This window comes from Cryptotermes secundus, unplaced genomic scaffold (genome assembly GCF_002891405.2).
Source record: "Cryptotermes secundus unplaced genomic scaffold, Csec_1.0 scaffold696, whole genome shotgun sequence".
NCBI classification, from domain to species: Eukaryota; Metazoa; Arthropoda; class Insecta; order Blattodea; family Kalotermitidae; genus Cryptotermes; species Cryptotermes secundus.
Window position 1 is genome coordinate 130473 of NW_019734322.1, and position 21790 is coordinate 152262.

At 42.2% G+C, this 21790-nt stretch overlaps 1 protein-coding gene across 2 annotated transcripts in view; it reads right to left on the minus strand.

Moving 5' to 3' along the window:
- Positions 1–21790, minus strand: part of LOC111868644 — a 55759-nt gene that overhangs the window by 28766 nt on the left and 5203 nt on the right. For both annotated transcript variants that reach the window (XM_023859484.2, XM_023859485.2), the window contains 4 exons: positions 20619–20717; positions 18858–19147; positions 10691–11021; positions 1835–2579 (listed from right to left, as the gene is read on the minus strand). In XM_023859484.2, coding sequence (XP_023715252.1) covers positions 1835–2579; positions 10691–11021; positions 18858–19147; positions 20619–20717 — 1465 coding nt within the window. The remainder of the gene's footprint in view (positions 1–1834; positions 2580–10690; positions 11022–18857; positions 19148–20618; positions 20718–21790) is intronic.

Sequence of the window (21790 nt, forward strand, 5' to 3'; positions counted from 1 at the left end):
GGGGGGGGGGCTCGGCTGTGCGCAACATGTCACAATATATTTCAGGAACTCTTGGATAGCACCACATATATTTACCCCATCAGATCGGCAGTCAGGAGATCTTTCCCTCAGGGATACAGGTTGCTTCGGTGACCAGGATGGGGGTACACACTTTGGGAATGATGAATCACTACACTACTTGAAAGCAACAACTGCGGTATATTTTGGTATGGCGATATTTATGTCTGCAAAGTTACACTAGTCCTCTGTGAGACTTACACTTCATTAGATCACACTTCTGTCACAACTAAGTGTCTTCATAGGGCCACGCCATAACTCAAGCGGTTAGTCGCTAGCTTCTCACCACGGTGACCTGGGTTCAATCCTGGGTCTGGTCAAGTGGGATTTGTGGTGGTCAAAGTGGCGTTGGGGCAGGTTTTCTCCAAGTACTTCAGTTTCCCTTGCCAATCTTCATTCCACCAATTACTCCACAATCACCGTCACCTATCATCTGGGACTGGTACAATAGGCCAGAAGTGGCCACAGTACAAGGGACTTAGTCTCACCCCACTTACTTACTTACTTACTTACTCATGGAGCTGAGCCCTTCTTGAGGAGCCGCCAATTCTGTAGCTACTCTGCAGTTTGGTCTGAACAATTATTATAACACAAGACATGAAATTTGTGTGGTGACATGCTGTCAACATAATTACAAGTGTGGTACAAAATGTGTGTTTTATTTTCCTATGCTCTGGTTTTAGTTCAATTTCAAAGATACTAGCACATTCATTATTTCCTGAACAGACCACTAAAGAAAAGAAAATTTCAGCTGGAGGAATGTTAATTCCAGCAGGTAAATTACAGAGGAAATAATGAAGTCAGAGTGATACGAGTAATAATCATTTTTCTCACTCCCTCATAGCCAATTTGAGACCAGCACTCTTTGCCTCCACACATACAATTAAGAGTTAATGCAGGTATGTACATTTCTTTTTGCAACACTTCCCCACCAAATTTTTCACAAACATTATCAATAAAAATCATGCATTTAATAGTGAAGAATGGGAGAAAGCAAATAATGAGGAACTACGCAATTTATGCTTCTCATTTGCTGCATTTACCCAAATATAAGAAAAATCTCCTTATCAAAATTAAGATTAGGTGAATAATAAAATTTTTAAAGTTTTAATGATGGGTCAGGTCTTTTCTTAAATCGTTATTTAATACAGCTCTTAAATAACATTTACAGTTCAACTGTCTACACCTGCTTGTGTTATAGCAACACGACCTGCAAAAAATTAGAATAATCTGTACTTCCATGATCATGCACAGCTGTCTCAGTGACAATAAGCTTTGTAAATTACTGTACAATTAAACCTACATTTTTCTGACACCAAGAAATCTTTATCATACATACATGTATATTTGGTAGTATGGTCAGGGAAGTGATACGATTATGACAAGCTGTATGTATAGCTAGGACAAGAAAAAAGATATGCATACAGCGTTTTTGTGCGGAAACCTCTTCAAAAGTGACATTCAAGAGGACTGAGAAATAGATGAGTGAGAGAATTAAAAAGAATCTAAGTGCATTAACTGAGTAAACAAGCTCATGGTTATATCCATTTGCAGGCTTTGATATTAGACAGATTGCATTACCATACAGTTATATAAACCCGCAAAGAACCTAGTTCTGAAGTTACAGTACGAGAAACAGAAAGGGCTCAAACTGACCAAACAGCTGACCAAACTGGAGGCTTATAAAAGTCATACGTATTTCTTTTCACACAAATATACCTTCACATTTTTAAAACACATTGCATACCTATGCATGCATATAGCTCCTAAGCCTCACCTCCCAGATGTCCTTCATGCTGAAGTCGTCAGGAATGTCCATCTCCTTAATTGGCTGTCCCACAAGGGGTCCAAACTGTGTGTACTGCTTTAGGTTGCAGCGTGTCACAACACTGAGCCCATGAGTTGGGTCACACACCTGCAGTTCCAGTCCCACAGGCAGTGATTCCTCAGCAAAACTCAGCCTCTGTACAGATGCATCCATCGAGAAAAGCTTCACATCAGTGGTGCTCTCTGAACTGCTGGTGCTGTCTCCTTTCACGTTAGGATGACCCAGCTCTGGAATGCTATCACCTTGTGTCTCCTCCAGGAATGTTCCACCACCATCTTTGTTCAGTCCATCAACTTCCCCATTATTTACAGAGATAACACCATTCACCGAATCACTCCGAGCATTTGAAAGTTCTTCTGGAGTCCTTTCCCCATTACAAATTAGTGCCTTAGTCCGAGCTTGTTTCTTTTCATTCTGCCACTGTCCAAATATCACAGTATCACCAATGATTATTGCAGGATTACGTAGTGGACATGCATCCTGCACATGTCTCGAGTTGCAGTCACAGCATAGCTTGATACGGATGGCCACTCGCTGCTGCAACTGGGGAAGTTCCAGCTCATTGCTGCACTTCAATTCCCGGTCCTCTACTAATCTGTCAGCCTGTTCTTTGCTCTCTGTTTCTGGCACCACTTCCAGGGGCTGATCTTGTGGAATCCCATCTTGAGGTGCCCTACGAATATCATGGTGTTTTCTGAAACAATAATGGTACTTTTTAAAGGCTAAGAACTAAAAGCTGTGCATACTCTGACCTTGAACCAGGAACATCATCCACCAGAGGAGTAGCTGAATATACAGGGTGTCCCAGGAGGAATGTGCCAAACTTCGGGAGGGTGTTCCTTATGTTAAAGTATGCCGATATAACCCAAAACACCTATGTCCAAAGTTGAACGGTTACGGAGATAATGGCCCGAGAAAAGTGTGGTCTTCTAGCGGGTCCACGGATTATACCTATCAGCTGAGAGGAATTATCTCTGTTTGTCCTTGACTGCCGTGATTCATCCTATCCGTGCTTATGGAGTTGGCTTTATCAGAACGCGCAGTCAGCACGTTACGTCATCGCTTACCATTCATGTGTCATGTATAGTGCTTGGAAACGTTAAGGACAATTATGACATGGCGAGTGAGTATTTTGTACTTCAATTTTATGGCTTCATGTCACTCACAAGTTAGTTTGATGTTACGTACATTATTAACGTTACAGAATCCACATATTCCTGCCAGTTTTAATATCTATTTTGTAATCAACAAGTGTGTAACCCCGGTCAAAGTTTGACACTTCTCTGGCCATTATCTCCGTAACCGTTCAACTTTGGACATAGGTGTTTTGGGTTATATCGGCATACTTTAACATAAGGAACACCCTCCCGAAGTTTGGCACATTCCTCCTGGGACACCCTGTATATAAGGGAACTTCAAAAAGTAAGGGAAAATTGACTGGATATTTAATAAAATTGGATGCAACCTACTTAAACTACTACAGCATGTACAGACAACTATAGGGCAGGTTCTGACAGCATGCAACTGATGGCACGACAAGCTCAATTCGAACAACAGTGCAAGAATCATGGCCATCTTGCTAGGAAATTGGACCAGAGGGGAGCAGAGTTCTGTAATAAGATTTTTGTTGTAAGAAGGGAGATTCACAGAAGAATGATTCAGCAGTATGGTGGAAGCTGTTTGAGCGAAAGGAAATGTACTGCTGGGTAGAAAGATTTCAAGAAGGCTGAACATCTGTCATTGATGAATATCGCTCAGGTTGCCCGTGCACAGCCTTCAGTGATGCAAACGTTGCTCACATGGACACACTTATTGGTGAGAACAGGCAGGTTTCTGTGGACGCTGTTGTCACTACGTTGAACGTACCTTCAGTCCTTGAGTTTGCCTGAGGACCTCATAAAACGTCTTCTTGCTTCCTGGATGTAACCCCTTTTTCAGTCTTACAATATTATATTTAAGCATCCTGTTGCACTCTACACGATAAATGATACAAATTCCGTCTCAAGTGCAAACAATATATATTATATGTCTCTGATCTTGCTCTCTTCTACACTACATGTTTCAGCCTCAAACGGCCATCATCAGGTGTATACTCTTACGTTGCTGCCACACTGCACTCAGTCTAAAATTTAACATTTAAAAAACACATTGTTATTTTCTTCGTTATTATCAACATCTACCTCGTTGATATCTGTCTGGTATGTAGATTATTTTGCACACGTCAATTTTGATTTTCCTGTGGTAGCACTATAAAATCTTTAGTTCTAATTTTAAAATCCTTTAAAGAGTGTGTGTGTGGGGCGGGTGTAGCGATGGCGACCAGCATATGGGGCCCGAATAGTAGCGGCCGCATATAAACAAAGGACTCTTAACAATGTGCGGCTCAATAAGGATCGGTGCTTCGAACCCAGGAGTGGATCGGTGCTTGGAACCCAGGAGTTCAAGATAGCGGTGGCTGGACAAGAAAAGTGACATCGAGCAATGCTGCGGTGAAAAGGACGAACCAGGTAACAGATCGGAAGAATTGCATCTTGAGGACAACCCGACTCATCTAAAGGAGAATCAACCCCGGCGATCTTCAGGTCAGGTTGGTGGAAAGTGAAAGTGACAGAGACAGACTAGGATTGTTAATAATCAGGGAAGGTATGATTACTCGCAGATATTTGAGAAACAAAAGGGTAATCAGAGACAATAGTGAAGAAGGTGAAATGATGGATGAGGAGACGACGCAGTTAGAAGGCGTAATTATAAGTGAGAGTGGGGGAGATTCAGAAGGAGAAATGGACATGCAGTGTGGTCAACCGACAGAAGGGGACACAGGTGGAATCAGTGAGAGTAGGGGAGAACAACTGACGAGTGCTGACAAAAAGGGGAAAGATGACCAAATAGATATGCAAGCGATAATGTCATGTATGAAGATGTTTCGGGAGAATAGGAAGGAGAGCAATAAAATAATGGAGATGTTCCAGGAGATTAGAGAGAATAGGAAGGAGAGTGAAAAGATTAGAGATGAATTTAGGAAAGAGGGTGAAAGGAGAGCAAAGGAATTTAATGAAAGGTTGGAGAACATATTTGTTGTACACAAGCGTGAGATGCTGTCATCCATGAATCAGATCGCGAGTGACGTAGAACTGAGGACAGATCGGAAGATTGAAACAATGAATAGGGAAATTAGCCAAATAACAGAGAGTACCAACGGACAGTTTCGAGCACTGACCGAGAAAGTGCAGAATGATAAAATTGAAATTACTAACAATTTTGAAATCTTGAGACAGGAAGTGACAGCATTTCACACTCAGCTGGCTAAGCAGTCTGAGAATAGGTGTGAGAGGGTAAATCAATGCAAGAAACGAGTGGCGGAAATTGAACAGGCTAGCGGACATATTAGCAAGCAGTATGATGTTGTCAGTAAGCAATATGATGAATTGAGGACCCAAGTTGATCTAATGAAAAATCAGAAACGAGTAGAAAGTAAGAATAATTGTGAAGAAGTTCAATGTATGGGGATTACTAACCGCCAATCGGATTCTAGGATTGAAAAGACCCTCTCAAGCTCAGACATCATGATTACTCATGTTAATGAACCAATAAGTAAGGAAGTTTCATGTAATGGTTCTAATCCTCACGATGACGTCGATAGTCAGGAGAAAGTGTGGAGTGGCAACCCTGGAGAATTTGTCAGAGGGATCCTCAGTCACCCCGTAGATCTCACATTACCAATATTCGAAAACAAACCGGACCAAAACGCCCAGGCGCATTTGAATTCCTTAGGCGAATACATACAAATCAAGAATATTCCTCCACTGCTTCAGTTAGCTGTAGCGTGGCAATCTTTAAAAGGCATTTCAGTCATGACGTGGGCTGATGCTAATTGGGATCAAATTAAAACGTTTGAGGGATTCCGCAGAGCTTTCCTGGACAAATTCTGGAGCCTCTCAGGTCAGGCAAGGGTTCGACTCCGGATCTATCAGGATAGATACGACCCGCGAGGCGCAGCGAACTACTGTGACCATCTTATGAAGTACGCTGTGAAAGCTAAATACCTAGAACCTCCGATGTCCAACCTAGAATTCTTGAATGCCCTCAAAGAACATTATCCCCTCGGGGTAAAGAAGGCCTGGGTAGTAGCAAAACCTCAAACTCTTCAGGAGGCGGCGGCATTCCTTTCTGACGTCGCAGACCTCGAAAACGATCAAGTGGATTTCGAACCAAGGGAGCGGAATAATGCGCCTACCCTCTAAAACCCCATTCCATACCTCTGACAAATTCACATGACGTTGGGTGATGAACTGAATTCATAATAAGATAATAATTGTTAAGATAGGTATAAGGAATAAACATGATCTGTTGTTATAATGTTAAGAGTGGAGCGTCCCCATGAAGAATGGATGAGGATTGGAGGTATGAATGTATGATGAGGAGGGGAAAGGTGAAATCCCCGTAGTGCTTGTGGTTACTCATATAATCGCAGTCTGGTAGCTCTAATATCTGTTGAGAACATCGGTGATTTGAGATCAGTTCAGTATAGGGAAGCTACGTTTATCATCAGATAAGAGAACTGAGTTCTATCCATATCCTAAAAGTGTATCATCGGAAGAAGAAAATTACGGAAGATAATATTAAAATGGTATCGTCGAGCGAGTGAGTGGAGAGAGATAAAAGAGTGGAAGGAAGAAGGGAGAGAGACATTCTAAAAGTGAAATCGTCGAAGCAAGAATGTGAGTGGTGATAGATAAGTGGCCTGAGAGGCGTAAGGAAGATGTGCTGAAAGTGACGTCCCCGAAAATTGAGTGTAAAGCTAAATGTAGGTGTGGGCATTGGCGCTACTGAGGAAATAATAGTTGGTTAGAATTGTCAGAAGGCAGGTACTGATAAGAGTGTAAGTGAGCTATTGTGATGTAAGCGGAGAGATTCCTGAAGCAAAGACTGTCAATCACTGAGTGTCGAGGCTACCCACCTGATGTAACTGGAGTAATCCTAGGAGAATGATAGGATTATAAGGATTATCATCTTAGCATGTGAAATTTTATTTGTAACGTGGGGACGGTCCATTATATGTGTAAGAAGTCTTGTATTGTTTGATTTTAACTTAAGTGTAATTTGGTACGTGAAGGGCGTACGTGAGAGTGTCATCAAATCAGAGAAACTTCTTTCATCACATGTGTTTCGGAAGTTACCTGATTTAACGGGGGAGTTTGTAACCGTACGCATCCTTCACGGAGGAGACTTTTTTGTTTGTAAGTAACGGTTAAGTTTGGCTGTGGAAATGAGATGCCCCGGAGGGATCATGGTCCTCTGAACTGGCCTTTTGTCGCGAGGGACAGAAAGGAGGTTGGTGAGTCCATTGTATTCAGGGGGAGTAGGTATACCTTCTTTCGTCCGTGCCTGTGGGGGTGGAGGACCTGTGGATAGAAGCTTCGAGAAGGTCTGCAGACCGGAAGGGGTCCGTGTATTTGGTCATGAAGCCCTCCGAGTGGAAGGTTCGAGATGGCTGTAAGAACGTGGTTTCTGAAAGCAGCAGCGGGGGTAATGGGGTAGTGGGTGAGTAGAAGCCAGGGAGTGAGGGTGTTCACGTGGAACCTGTGCTGAGGGATTAACCGATCGAGCCTGCATCCAAAATGACGTAAGCGAGCCAACACCCGTGTACCCCTGAGATACAAGACTCATAACCCTGAGTTTAGCCGAGGCATACACCACGTGGAAGTAAAGAGTGTGGGGCAGGTGTATTGGTTTATTTTTTGATGCTATATCAACTGCTGTGTTTATGCAATATCAGTAAGATGAGATGATAAGTATAACTGGTGAATGGCCGCGCCATAGCTCAAGCGGTTAGTCGTTGGCTTCCCACCGTGTCAGCCCGGATTCGATCCCGGGTCTGGTCAAGCGGGATTTATGGTGGACAAAGTGGCGCTGGGGCGGATTTTCTCCGAGTACTTTGGTTTCCCCTGCCAATCTTCATTCCACCAAATTCTCCATCATAATCACCCGGGGCAGGCTACTATTTGCCAATCAGTGGCCGTTGTGCCAAGTGGACCCAGTTGGACTCCACCCCCCACTAAGCGAATAACTGGTGAATGGAAAGGATGTGGAAGGAAGCAATCATGGCCTGTTTCAAGGCACTACCCCAGCATTTGCCTGGATGACTGGCAAACATGGTATATGTATAGTCACATTATTTCTTCAACCATTCAATAAGTGCTTTTGTTTCCATTATGCTTGAGCTCTCAGTCTCTATAATCATTCTTTGTTGCGCATTACATTAATAGTTTTGTTGGTATCAAATTGACATACATACTCTGTGGCTGCTTCCAGTCCTTTCAGTGCATCCAAGAATGTTGTTTTATGTTCTGCAATGTACTCTTCCTAATCTGTTCCTTCTTCAGGCTTAATCAAATGTTGATCTAACACCTGGTTGACACTTCACAACCCACAGGCATCAAGAGCATTGTCACTACACTCCAAGAGGTTGTAAACTATGCCAGTCATTCTCTTTATCTTCAGTAATTTTCACTACACTGTCATCATTGCTGCCAATACAACCAGTTGAGAAATCACACTTCACAAAGCGATTCTTGATTGTAGTAGATGTTAGATGTTATTAATATCCATGGTTCTGCTACTATGTGCAGTGCAGACAACACATACAGCTTCATCTGTGCAGCATCTTGGAGCAGTCCCCCAGCCATTGTGGTTGCAGTCTTTGAACTTGGCTGCTTTTGTACTGGCATTTGAATGCATGAATGACTCCCAAATACAAAGGCTATGCTTGGGTGGTATAGTTAACTGGAATAAACAGAACTTTGATGTTGCTGAAAAATGTAGTGTTCTATGAATGAAAAGTACACTGATAAAGCAATATTTTGTGACCTTTTCCCGCTGTTTTCTAATCATTTGTGTTGGGTGATATTAGATAATTTTGTGGTCATCCAAGAATTTGTACTAGCTTCATATTCTGTAGGTAATCTCTTAACATTTCCAATTACTAGAGTGGTAGCTTATCGATACCATCTTCATTACATGTGAGGAGCACAGTAACCCACTGTTCAGATTTTGTACCACCATGGCAAGTTTCCTCAAAAAATGAGGGTTTTGCTAGGTTGTAGACAAAAATATACCTGTCTCATCAGCATTATTTATGTCACAGAGGTCATCCTTCAATTTCTTGCAACAGTCAGCCATTTTTTCTGTCTTCTACAATTTCTGAATCAACACTCCTGCTCTCACCTGATAGATTTCTGTAAGCAATCTTGTGTCTCTTAATCTGCTGATCAAACCATTGGAAACCAAAAAGTTGGCTATTTCCAAATGAGCAGAGATGTGTAAGCCCCTCTCCTTGAGGCAGGTGCCATCTATGGAAGCATTACTCACATGCTTCGTTGAATTATGCAGCAAGTGCAGATTCCAGTTCCAATGACTTCTGCTGCTTGGAGAAAGGTCTGCACTGAAGGTCTCAACTGCGATGCCTGTTCAACATGTGTTCCAATATATGCATCAACTTGATCTAAAATATTTATTTTGCCATTTATTGTTAAGTGGTTTAGGTTTCCTTTATGATTCATATTTCACCTTTTCGCTGTGAAATTTGTCTTAGTCCATAATAAAATTTGGTCTTTATAAAGTGAAGTCACATGGGTACAGGAAAATTGAATAATTTAACCTGGGTGCATTCCTGTTAAATGTTCCACTTACAGAAACATAATGGTCACTGTGCTGCAATGATCATTCTTCAGCACATCAGCCAAAGAAGTTGGAGATGAAATACACTCGTTCAGTTACTGTTATACTAAGTCACATGATGTTCAAGGCTGACCTGGCATGCATGAGCTGTTTGGATCACAGTGGCAGAAAAATCTGCTCATGCATGCTAGGCCATAGTGAAGTCACATGGTGCATGCATGAATCACTTGCAGCCATGTATCAGCAGCCACTTGAAACATATTTTCAGACTTAACTATTTGTAACTGCTAATAAGGATGGAGGTCCATTGTCTTAGATATGAAATCGTAATAACTGAACTACAAAATGTAAAATCAGTATATTTTCATAACCAGGACTGGAAAAATGAAGTGCGGAATCAAGGAAAATGTAAAGTTGCAGAAAAGTAAAATCCGTTAACGTTTAACATTATTTTTATGGGTAATTAGCTATGTGTGTAAATTCACAAATTATGTAAAATCCAGAATTGTAAAATTGAAGTTTCACTGTATTTTGTGTACAAGCCATACCCCAATTCTGAAGCATACATTTTTCTAAAAACAGTGCATTTATACACAAGTAAAAAAAAAAGTAATAACAATATTATGTTGATTAAATCACGGAATCTGACATGGGCAGGACATGCGGCACACACAGAGATGAAAAATGCAAACATCAGAAAACATAAAATGGACACTGAAGAGAAGTTTTAGACCTAAGAAAAAGAAAACACCAAAGAATTATATATAATAACACAACAGGATGAATGAAATGAAAATTAGAAACGGTGAACATTACAAATGAGGTGCTTCATACTTTATCTAATATTAGTAGTGTGATTACAACTAAATCAAAGGGATGAAATCGATGGAACAGGCAGCAAAGCACATATCAGAAAATAAGACAACACAGAAAGAATGGTAGAAAAATAAAAGACTGAAAATAAAATGTTGTGGTGATTTGGAATGCGAAAAGAGAAGAGACATGGCCAAATCAATGCATGGGACACCAGCAGGAAGATGACAAATGGGAACACCAAAAACTACTTGGTTCTGTGGAAGAAAATCCCCAGATGAGACAGAATGTAAACATAATGTTACAGGTACTCACTTCTTTGTACTGTGTTCTCCATGCTTGTGCTTTTTCCTCTTGTGCCTTGTGCTGCTCTTGAGCTCTGTACTTGGCTCCTGAGCATTGTGATTCCTCCTCTTCTTGCGTCTTTTAAGCTTGACACGCTCCCCAACCTCGATGTGCACCTCATCCAGGCACATGCTCACATTGTTCTGGCCTGCCAGTACAATATCGTCACCACAGCAGTCCACCTTAACACCTGAGTCTTTGGAGTCACCTACATCCTCATCTACTGGCTCCTCCTTCTCTTTCTCAACGGGGGGATGCACCACTGGGATCTCCTCGCTTAAGGGTTCTTTCTCTTCCTCACCTACAGCACCAGGTTACATAATGTCTCCAGCCTATGCACAGTAAACTCTCAATTATCCAAGTTACATCACCTACTGTTTACTTAATAAAAGTGAAAAAGGAATATGTACTGTAAATATTTTTGTAACATGTTCCTCTGCAATTTTGCAGATCCCACTAGCTGATTTTTACTTACCGAAGATACAAATCTAATGTTGCAAAGCTAATCAACAACAGAAATATAAGATATGTATTACATCTAATATCTTATTGGTAAAAGTACAATGTTCCCACATTGTAACATTAATAAATTTACTTGGACATCTCCTGATGGAAAGACACAACCAAATTGACCATATTTTGGTAGATAGGAGATGGCATTCAAGTTTGATGTCTGATGATTCAGGGCAGCAGATTGTAATATTTAGGGAGAGATTAGCAGTGAGTAAACAAACAGTGCACAGAGTTCATACGGAGACGTTCAGTCTCAAGAAATTAAATGAGGTAGAGGATAAAGAGCAATATCGTGTTGAAATCTCAAATAGGTTCACAGCTTTGGAAAACTTAGATGCTGAGATGGTGGCAACAGAGCTTGAGAAACTATTAGAATATCAAAATTTCTGCCAAAGAGAGTCTTAGGTTATTATTAACTGAAGAAGCATAAGCCATGGTTTGATGAAGGATGCTAAGAATTAGTAGGCCAAAGGAAGAAAGTCAAATTACAGTGGTTACAGGATCCAAGAGAAATAAATGGGGATAATCTGAACAATATAAGGCTTTTCAGGAATAAAATGATGGAATATCTGAATGACAAAATTGATGATCCTGCAACAAACAGTAAGAACAAGAACATTAGACACCTGCTTAGAGGAATAAATGACTTTAAGAGGGGTTACCAACCTAGACGTAACTTAGTGAAGGAGGAGAATGGTGATCTTATTGCAGATTCCCACAACATGCTGAATAGGGAGAAGAATTACTTGTCTCAGTTATAAAATGTACATTGGGTCAGTGATGTTAGGCAGATAGAAATACTGAAAGCTGAGCCGGTAGTACCTGATCTCAGCCCTCCTTTGGTTGAAAATATTATTGCAAAATTGAAAATGTATAAATTGCCAGGTATTGACCAAATTCTAGCAGAACTTATTAAAGCAGGAGGTTAAATACTTATTATGTATTACATTCTAAATCCACAAGCTAATTAATTCTATTGGAATAAGGAAGAACTTCTTGATCAGTGGAAGGTGTCTATTATTGTATCAGTTCGCAAGAAGGGTGATAAAACTGACTGTAGTAAGTTTCAAGGGATATCACTGTTATAAACTTCATACAAAGTTTTATCCAATATTCTTCCCTTAAGGTTAAGTCCATAAATAGATTAAATTACTGGGGATCATCAGTGTGGGTTTTAACATAACAGATCAACTACTGATCAAATCTTTTGCATTTGTCAGATATTGGAGAAGAAATGGAAGTACAATGAGGCAGTACATCAGCTATTCACAGATTTCAAGAAGCATATGATTCAGTTAGAAGGGAAGAACTGTACAATATTCTAATAGAGTTTGGGTACCCATGAAACTAGGTAGGTTGATGAAAATGTGTTTAAACAAAACATATAGTGAAGTCCATTTGGGTAAATATTTGTCTCATAATTTTCCTATTAAGACTGGTCTAAAACAAGGAGATGCTTTATGGCCACTACTTTTCAACTTTGCTTTAGAATATGCCATTAGAAATGTCCAGGAAAACTATGTGGGACTGGATCTGTGGCGGGGTGGTAATGACTCCACCCTCGGTGAGGTTGGCCGAGCCATGGCTGTGTCTTTGATGGGGACGTATCATGGACCAGGGATGCGTTGGGACACAGCTTTGGAACACCTCCTCATGGTCCCGCCGGGCAACGACAGTCTTGGGGGTCTGGATCAGTATGACCTTCCGGGGCTGGCGGCTGAGTTTCCATAAACAGCGATGGCTATATGACCAGAGCCTCCCACGCGGTGGCATAATGACACTTGGGTGTCACTACGGTGTACCCGGAACAAATGCAGGAGAGCACTCCTATGGGGGTAGCTACAGCTATTTGAGTTGTCTCCCTAGAGTACTGATAAGGTGCTACAAGCCTTACGGCTCAACACTTTAAAATGGTTTGACCAACCCATGTGGAGGGTTGGAATGGGGGAGCTCAGAAGCAACCCCCAGGGGCAATAATCTCGTGTAGGATGACCTGGTCGCAACCTCATTACTAATTGGTGTCGCGCTCCCATTTATCATCTGGGATACCCCTCTCCCCCCGAACACGCACTCTTGGTCCTGCAGGTTTGTAAGGGTTGCATTCACAACAGGACCAAAACACCTAAGCCAAGGTGTGAGGCATCGTGCTGAGGGCTGCATGGCACTGGGGTGGTAATTAGCCAGTATCTTGAACGATCTCCTCAGGGCACCAGGCAGCACCCTGTTGTATTTATGCCTTCCACCCATATGAGGCGCTGTGGGCGGTGACCTTTTAAATCCCCATAACTCGTGGGACCGAACTGAATAAAGGAACCAAATTAAGAAGAACTGGGCGTAAAGACCTTAAACTGAAGATGGACCCCCTTCCAAGGACATCCTTACGAGAAATGCTTCAGCAGGGGGCTGGAAGCTCTGGTGAACCATTAAGGAGCCCAGTTGTAACCAGCGAACCTGCTGTTTAAATTTCAGCCAAAGGCAAGGATGAACCAGTGGTTCAAAACCTGCCAGAGGTAAAACCAAAAACTACTCTCCTGGGGGTCAGTAGTACTGACACACCATTGCAGGGAGCTAGTACTTCTAACACACCTGCAGCAGGAGAAGGAGTGGGACACCTAGTCTCTGGAGTAGGTGGACCCTGTCTGGCGAAGAAAGCCTTGTCTGGATTTGCTAGATGGAAGTTGAAAAAAGCAAGAGCTGAGGCAAGCAAAGCAGGAACTGGGAGGTGAGCAACCACGAAATGCAGGCTTGTCCAAGCAGGAAGAAACCCCCACCGGCAACTTTAAGAGGCCAAGGTCAGAGGGCAGTACCCCTACAGAAACGGCCAGAACTCCGAAAAGGCCCAGGGATTTACAAGGAGGCTCTGACCAATATAAATGACACTTATCCTGAGGATAGGCTTAACGAAGATGACCAAAATTCCATTCTGGAAGCATTGGGGGAGGTGTTACGTAGGACTCCAAAGGGAGAACTACCACACCTGAAATGCTACAGACTAGTGAGAGGTGCACTTATTTATGTATGTGCCGACCAACAGGCTGGTCAATGGCTCACCAAAGCCACTGACAACCACAGGCTGGAATCAGGGGCCAGGCTGAAGGCTACTGATGCCAGGAACTGCTTAAACATGTTTAAGTGGCTCTCCGAACTAGGGACAAAATTGCCCACAATCAGGAAGAGCTGCTGAAATGGATTGCAGGCCTTAATCCAGGACTTCATACTGAGAACTGGAGGGTACTCAATAAGCAATCTGAGTCAAAAGGCCAAAGGCTCATCTTATTCATAGACTGGGACTCCCATATTATTATACAGAGGACCGGTTACAAAATATTTACAGGACTCTCACAGGGAACTGTTAGGGTGCTGAATGATCCTGAAGTTCAGCACCAGGTAGAACCTGCGACAGATATAGTATCTTCTAACTCGGTCTCTGAGGAGGAAGGGGATGAAATACCCAGCCTCCCGGATGACCAAATCAAAGTGGATCAGGGGACCCCTTCACAAGGAACCCAGTCCGAGGACAGAGAGGGACATAAGATGGAAATTGACCCCTCACCAATTGAAAGAGATCATGAAATTTCTTCAAATCAACCTACACCACAGCAAAGCTGCCATGGCAGCTCTGTGCCAACAATTACCTGAGGGTAAGACAGATATAGCACTTATTCAGGAACCTTGGTTATACAAGGGTCAAATAAAGGGCTTAATTAACACAGGGGGAACAGTTTACTCTGCTGTACCCAGTAATAATGCAAGATCTTGTGTTTATATCAGGAATCATGTTAATGCCTTGCCTTTGCTGGAGCTCTGTTCTAGGGATGCAATAGCGGTAAGGATAACATACCCGTATCTAGGAGGCAGCAGGGAGTTGATTATTGCTTCAATCTACCTTCCATAGGACTCGGATGAACCACCACCAACTAAGGAGATGAGGGACATCATAGACTACTGCTATAGCAGGAAGAAGCAACTCATTATTGGGTGTGATGCCAACATGCACCACATCTTGTGGGGGAGCAACAGCACTAAGCCAAGGGGAGAGAGCCTTATGGAATTTCTGGCGAGTTCGAACCTGAATATTCTAAACCATGGTAACGAACCTACCTTTGTGGTTTGCAATAGGAAGGAGGTTATTAATTTGACACTAGGGACAAATAACATAGGAAACCTGGTAAGTAATTGGCATGTATCTGATGAGCCGTCCCTATCGGAGCACAGATATATCGTATGTCCAAAAATTATCCGACTTCATTTTTTTCCACTGTAAGTAATAGCCAAAGGGGTGGGGAAACTGAGCGTAGTGGTAGAAGGGACTTTCATGCACATGCGTGATTTTTTGCTGACTCGCAACACTGCTGGATTCATCTATGGCTGCCAGATAACGATGTGGTGTAACACGTGTTCGTCGCATTCTCGTTTCACTCAAGATGACAGAACGCCTGGAGCAGCGACACTGCATTAAGTTTTGTCAGAAACTTGGGGATACCCAAGAGGAAACAATTCACAAAATTCATCAGGCTTTCAGCGATGATGCAATGGGGGTCACTCGAATGAAAGAGTGGTTCAACTACTTTAAACATGGCCATATATCAACGGACAGTGAGCAATGTTCCGGAGACTGTCAATGAGCCGAAATGCTGATGTCACTGAAAAAGTGCAGACACTGATCATGGAGGACCATCGTTTGGTCATCCGTGAAGTTGCTGATGAGGTTGGGATCAGCAGAAGTCCCGCAAACACAATTTTAACTGAGGATTTGGGCATGGGAAGAGTGGCAGCAAAATTTGTGCCCAAGTTGCTTTCGCCAGAGCAGCAAACAATTCCACCTTGAGGTCGCGCAGGATATGCTGGAGTGCGCCAACAGGGATCCTGAGTTCCTGAAGACTGTGATCACTGGTGATGAGTCATGGTTGTACAGATATGACCCGAAAACCAAGGTCCAGGCATCACAATGGAAGCATCCAACATCCTCGAGGCCCAAAAGAGCACAACAGGTTCAGGGCAATGTGAAGGTGATACTGACTGTTTTTTCCGATTACCAGGGTATTGTGCATCATGAGTACGCACCACTAGGCCAGACTGTCAATAAGGAGTACTACCAAGAAGTCCTCCGCCATCTTCGTGATGCAGTTCGGCTCAAGAGACAGGAGCTGTGGGACGCACGCAACTGGCAGCTGCATCACGACAACGCCCCAGCTCATTCATCGCAACTGGTCCAGGGTTTCCTGGCCAAGCACAGCATTCCACAGGTTCGCCAGGCTCCCTACTCTCCTGACATGGCTCCTTGTGATTTCTGGCTGTTCCCAAGATTGAAGACACCACTAAAAGGCTGCCGTTTTGACAGCCGCAAGGACATCATACAGAACGCGACAGCGCAGCTACACGCCATTCCAAAAGAAGCCTTCCAGAATTGCTTCCAGCGATGGAAGGACCTCTGGGCTTAGTGTGTGGAGTCACAAGTGGCCTACTTTGAAGGCGATTAGGTATTGTAACCACCCAGATACAGAACATTTTTTCCCCGGCCCAAGGTCGGATACTTTTTGGATAGAGTAGTATATGCTATCAAATAAGCAACATTACAGTAGATCAAGCTACTTATAGGAATCCTAAGAGAAGAAATTGGGAGTCTTACAAAGACAACCTAAAGGTAAATCTAGAGACCATCTCACGAAATATACGCATAATAAAGGATGCTGATCGGTCCGTTTACCAGTTGCAACAGGCTATTATCTCATCCTTTAATAGTAATTGTCCAGCTAAGACTACTCACAGACCAAGGAGAGCGCCTTGGTGGAATAAACAGCTGCGTGGGCTTAGAACCAAAACGAGAAGGCTGTTCAATACAGCTAAAAGAACAGGACAGTGGGACACCTACAAGGAAGCCCTTACCTGTTACAACAAAGAAATAAGGAAAGCCAAGCAATCCTCATGGAGGAGGCACTGCCAGGAGATCAATGATGTACCAGGTGGTGCCAGACTCATGAGGATCATGGCAAACCAGGAGACCAACAAGGTCAGCACAATTAAGCTGCCTAACGGGCAGTATACTCAAACAGGAAGGGAGGCACTGAACGAATTATTCAGGGTTCACTTTAATGATTCAAAATTGATTGATAATATGGACGATGGACAGGGTCAGCAAAACCTGGACACTTGCCAAAGCAAGACGAACAGGGCAGACTGGAACCTGGAGAAAGTCATAATTAACCAATCAAAAATCAGATGGGCACTGAATACTTTTAGACCATTTAAGTCAGCGGGAACACATGGAATTGTACTGGCACTTTTGCAGCATGGGGCAGAACTTTCAGTTCCACACCTATTCCGCACATATAGAGCCTGCAGGGCATGTAGCACAAAATGGGAAAAGAGGAATGCATATAGGATATTGCTGGGAAAACTGAACAAAAGGAGACCATTGGGAAGACCAAGACATAGGTGGGTGGACAATATTAAAATGGATCTTAGAGAGATAAGATGGAATGGTATGGATTAGATTAATCTGGGTTAGGGTAGGGACCACTGGAGGGCTCTTGTGAACATGGTAATGAACCTCCGGGTTCCATGAAATGCTGGGAAGTTCTTGAGTAGCTGCACAATTGGTGGCTTCTCAAGAAGGGCTCAGCTCGACGATTAAGTGAGTTATGTTCAATAAGTACATTTTTGCTACATGAAAAACAAGAATAAGAGTATAAGAATACCTTTGTTTAGTCTGTATCACACCTACGGGTTGTCTGTTTGTAGTTAGAGGCAAGAAACAGCCTCCCACTATGCACCAACAGAAGCTCCTCGACCTTACAGTGTTTTTACAATAAATGAATATTACATAAACAGAAGCTTACAGTACAAGAGGAAGGTTAAATAGACTCAGTACAATGATTTTCACTTTTCACAACAAAGTAAGAGTTTCAGAATGAGACTCAAGATTCTGGAAGAACTGGAAATACTGTTTCATTTCCTTCAATGCTTGAATTTGGTAGTGGAAAAAAAAAAAATACTGTAAATGAAAGCGACGATCAACTATAAGTCTAACTTCAGACATTTCTTTCCTAGTTACTGGTTTACTTAACTACACTTCTTGAACTACTGAGGTTATTTGGATTCAAATGGCAGAGTAACTGTTAATCATGAAATGGGAAAGATGGAAAAAGAAGTGGCCATGACTGATTTTAAGGTATTGTCCTAAAAATCTGCTTAGACAAAAAATAAGCAACATAAAAAATACCTTCAAAGCTAGGCTCACAGAAATAAAAAGCAGACATGCAAACACATCACTGCAATCTGCATAATCTCCTTAGTGGTAATGTGAATGAAGGCATGGAGAAACTTTGAACTCTTAATTAACTTGATAAGAATTCCAAGGAAGAAACATGAATTATACATAACATTCCACAGGTATGATTCTGAAGCATGTGTAAAATGTGATTTGTCTTTGTTCTGGCAGAAACTGGATTTGGGCTGACTAACATGATGGTTCTTACAGAAGATCATTTCAGAATATTCATGGCGCTTTTAACTGCCTACTTCCATGTGGTAATACTAAGTCTAAGGTGTTTCGTGTTTCCTTAAAGTTTTCCAAGAAACATTCCTGCCCTTTCACCAACTAAACACAAAACAAATGACCAACCTGGCACAACTTCTGTCTTTAAACTCTCATCTGTAGTGATGTTTCCTGCAGCATCCAGTTCCTCTACAGCAGTACTGTTCTCTGTTACCGTGGCTGGTGCCTGTCCCTTTGGGTTCTCATCTTTCTTAAGTTGCCTTCGTTCTGCAACCATGTTGCGTGCACTTCGACGGACATGGATTCGCACAGGAATACTTTGTTTGCGAGGACTACGACGCAATGGGGCATCTCCTGCCGTGCCAAATGGTCTCCATTCCCCATCATCACTGACCTCATGCTGCACGGAGCTCGTACTGCAACACAGTTGCATCAAATGCTGAATGAAAATATAGCATTTTCATCTGGGCATCACTAAACTGCCACATCAAAAGCCACAATTTTACATAGCACAAAACCATTTAGTTATCTTCTTGTCTTGTCTCTAGAGATCTCAACTTTTTACTACACAAAACTATATGTTTTAAATTATTGTGAAACTCACTCTCTCATTCTGATATCACCATACAAACTGAGAGCTTGCAAATATATTGTACTCTTTAAACTACTATAATTTTCTCATTGGTTATTTTATGGTAATATCAGTAAAAGTAATAAAAAAGTAAAGCTATCCCTGTACCAGGCCATGAAGGTCCATAGGGTTGTGAGACGTTGAGGGTCCCACATTATCTAGACAATCGGCTCAAAGATGGTGGTAAGTTTGTCAGCCTTACGCACTGGCCGCACTTTACTCCCCATGAAAATTATTTAATTCCTGGTACTCATTTCTGTTAGAGGCTGAGTGAACCCCAGGGCCATAGTGCAGCTGGAAGGATTAGGTCAATTGAAAAAACCCAATGACCTCATCGGGACTTGAACCCGCGACCTTCCGGCTTGTAGCATAGCCCCTCAATTCACTACACTACCATGTGCTCCCTGCTAATGTCAGTATCAAGACTATATGTTGGCAATGGTACGATGATGAATGAATGATAAAATGGACAGGATATGGATGATGCAGCTATGGCCTACTAGGAGTACTATCCTGGCATTAGCCTGGACAGACTAAGAGTAAGTAAAAAAGTAAAGTTATCCCTGTAACAGGCCGCGAAGACCCATAGGGTTGTGAGATGTGAGGGTCCCACATTTTCTAGACAATAGGCTCAAAGATGGCAGTAAGGTTGTCAGCCTTACGCGACAGCCACTCTTTACTCCCCAGGAAAATCATTTAATTAATTCCTGCTACTCATTTCTGTTAGAGGCTGAGTCGACCCCAGGGCCATAGTGTGGCTGGATGGATTAGGTCAATTGAAAAAATCCAATGACCTCATCGGGACTTGAACCTGCGAACTTCTGGCTTGTAGCATAGCCCCTCAACCAACTACGCTACAGCCTGGACAGACTAAACTTGTCATTACTAAATGGTAAGAGAATGCCTTGAGAGACAAAGGTATAACTGAGATGATAATATGGTAATTAATCTCAAAGAAACAACTTGAAATGCATCAGCAAATTACTTAATTCGATAACATTCAGTGCTTCTACTCAGGACTCACTGTAGGAAACATTGGCTGCAGTAATAATGTGAATATGAATACAGAACAAGAAGAAAAGAAGGGAAGGAGTGAACATAGATACAAGAGGAGAGAGAAAAGTGAAAGAGAAAAGTGTGGATGAAACAGCAGACCCACTATGGAAGAAACTTCAATCAATCAATCAATCAATGGATGATGATGATGATGATGATGGGGCTACAAAGAATAGTCATTTTTCACTTATTCAGTATACCTATCATTTGTGTCCTCTTCAAACTCCCTCACTGGGGTGTCATCCTTGTCATCATCTTTCTTGTTTATATCGTCAGACTTTGGGGCCACTTTGCCTCTTCTGCAAATACAGTGAAGGTCACTCATTTTCTTTATAACATGTAGAGTACTGTGTCCCATCACACAAATTATAATCTGAGTTACAGTTACGTCAGAATATTGTGTCCAGGTGGAGCAAAGATGTAAGTTGTCCACTTCATTGCAGGAGAAAAAGCCCACAATACCCACCAGGAATGAGGCTAGTGGGCTCTAAAACAGGTCAGGACACAGTGGAAAGGAACACAATCCCTGCTCATGCCAGGAATTAAACTCGCCCACCCAACCCACCAGTCCATTTACTGGCTGAGCTCCAAATACACAAGAAATACTTCAAACATATAACACTTCATCATGCTGAAACATGAGAATTCAAATAAAGAGATAGGAATAAAATAAAAGAGATGTATATGTAATGTTTAAGCGTCATCACAGGGATAACAAAACCAGATAAATGTACGAATGAGACAATCGAAGGAGTTTAAGAATGCTTAAAGCAGCTAGACATGAAAAGAGTATGGTGGCTCGGACATGTTAAAATAATGGACAGAAACATAATAAGCAGACTAGTCCTGGAACTCCAGATGAAACTCAAGAGACCATTAGGAGAAACCAGTTTGAGATGGTTTACCCAAAGTAGTTACCACACTGTGACTAGGTAACTGTAGGTAGTTGAATGTATATGTGGGCCATAGATAGATGTATGAGGGCTATTCAGAAAGTAGCCTGTCTATTTTAGGCAACTAATATAGGAGTGGGGGGGAGCTGGTGCGTGCAAGGTAGCGTCACATGACTCTCTGCCTTCTAAACCAAAACGTAACTGGTCACCTAATGTTTGGACTTGACTCTACAGAGTGAGTTATGACATGTTCTACAATTGATAATCTTGCCAACAGCAAAATTTGCACTGCTATCTCCTTTCTTCATGCTAAAAACATTAGCACTGTGGAAATTCATAATGAATTAGGTGCGGTTTACAGCCAAAATGTAATGTGAGAAGGAACTGTAAGACAATAGTGTAGAATGTTCAGAGATGGACAGATAGATGAAAGACTGTGCTTCATAATTTCAGAACATTCACGTGAATTTCCACAAATT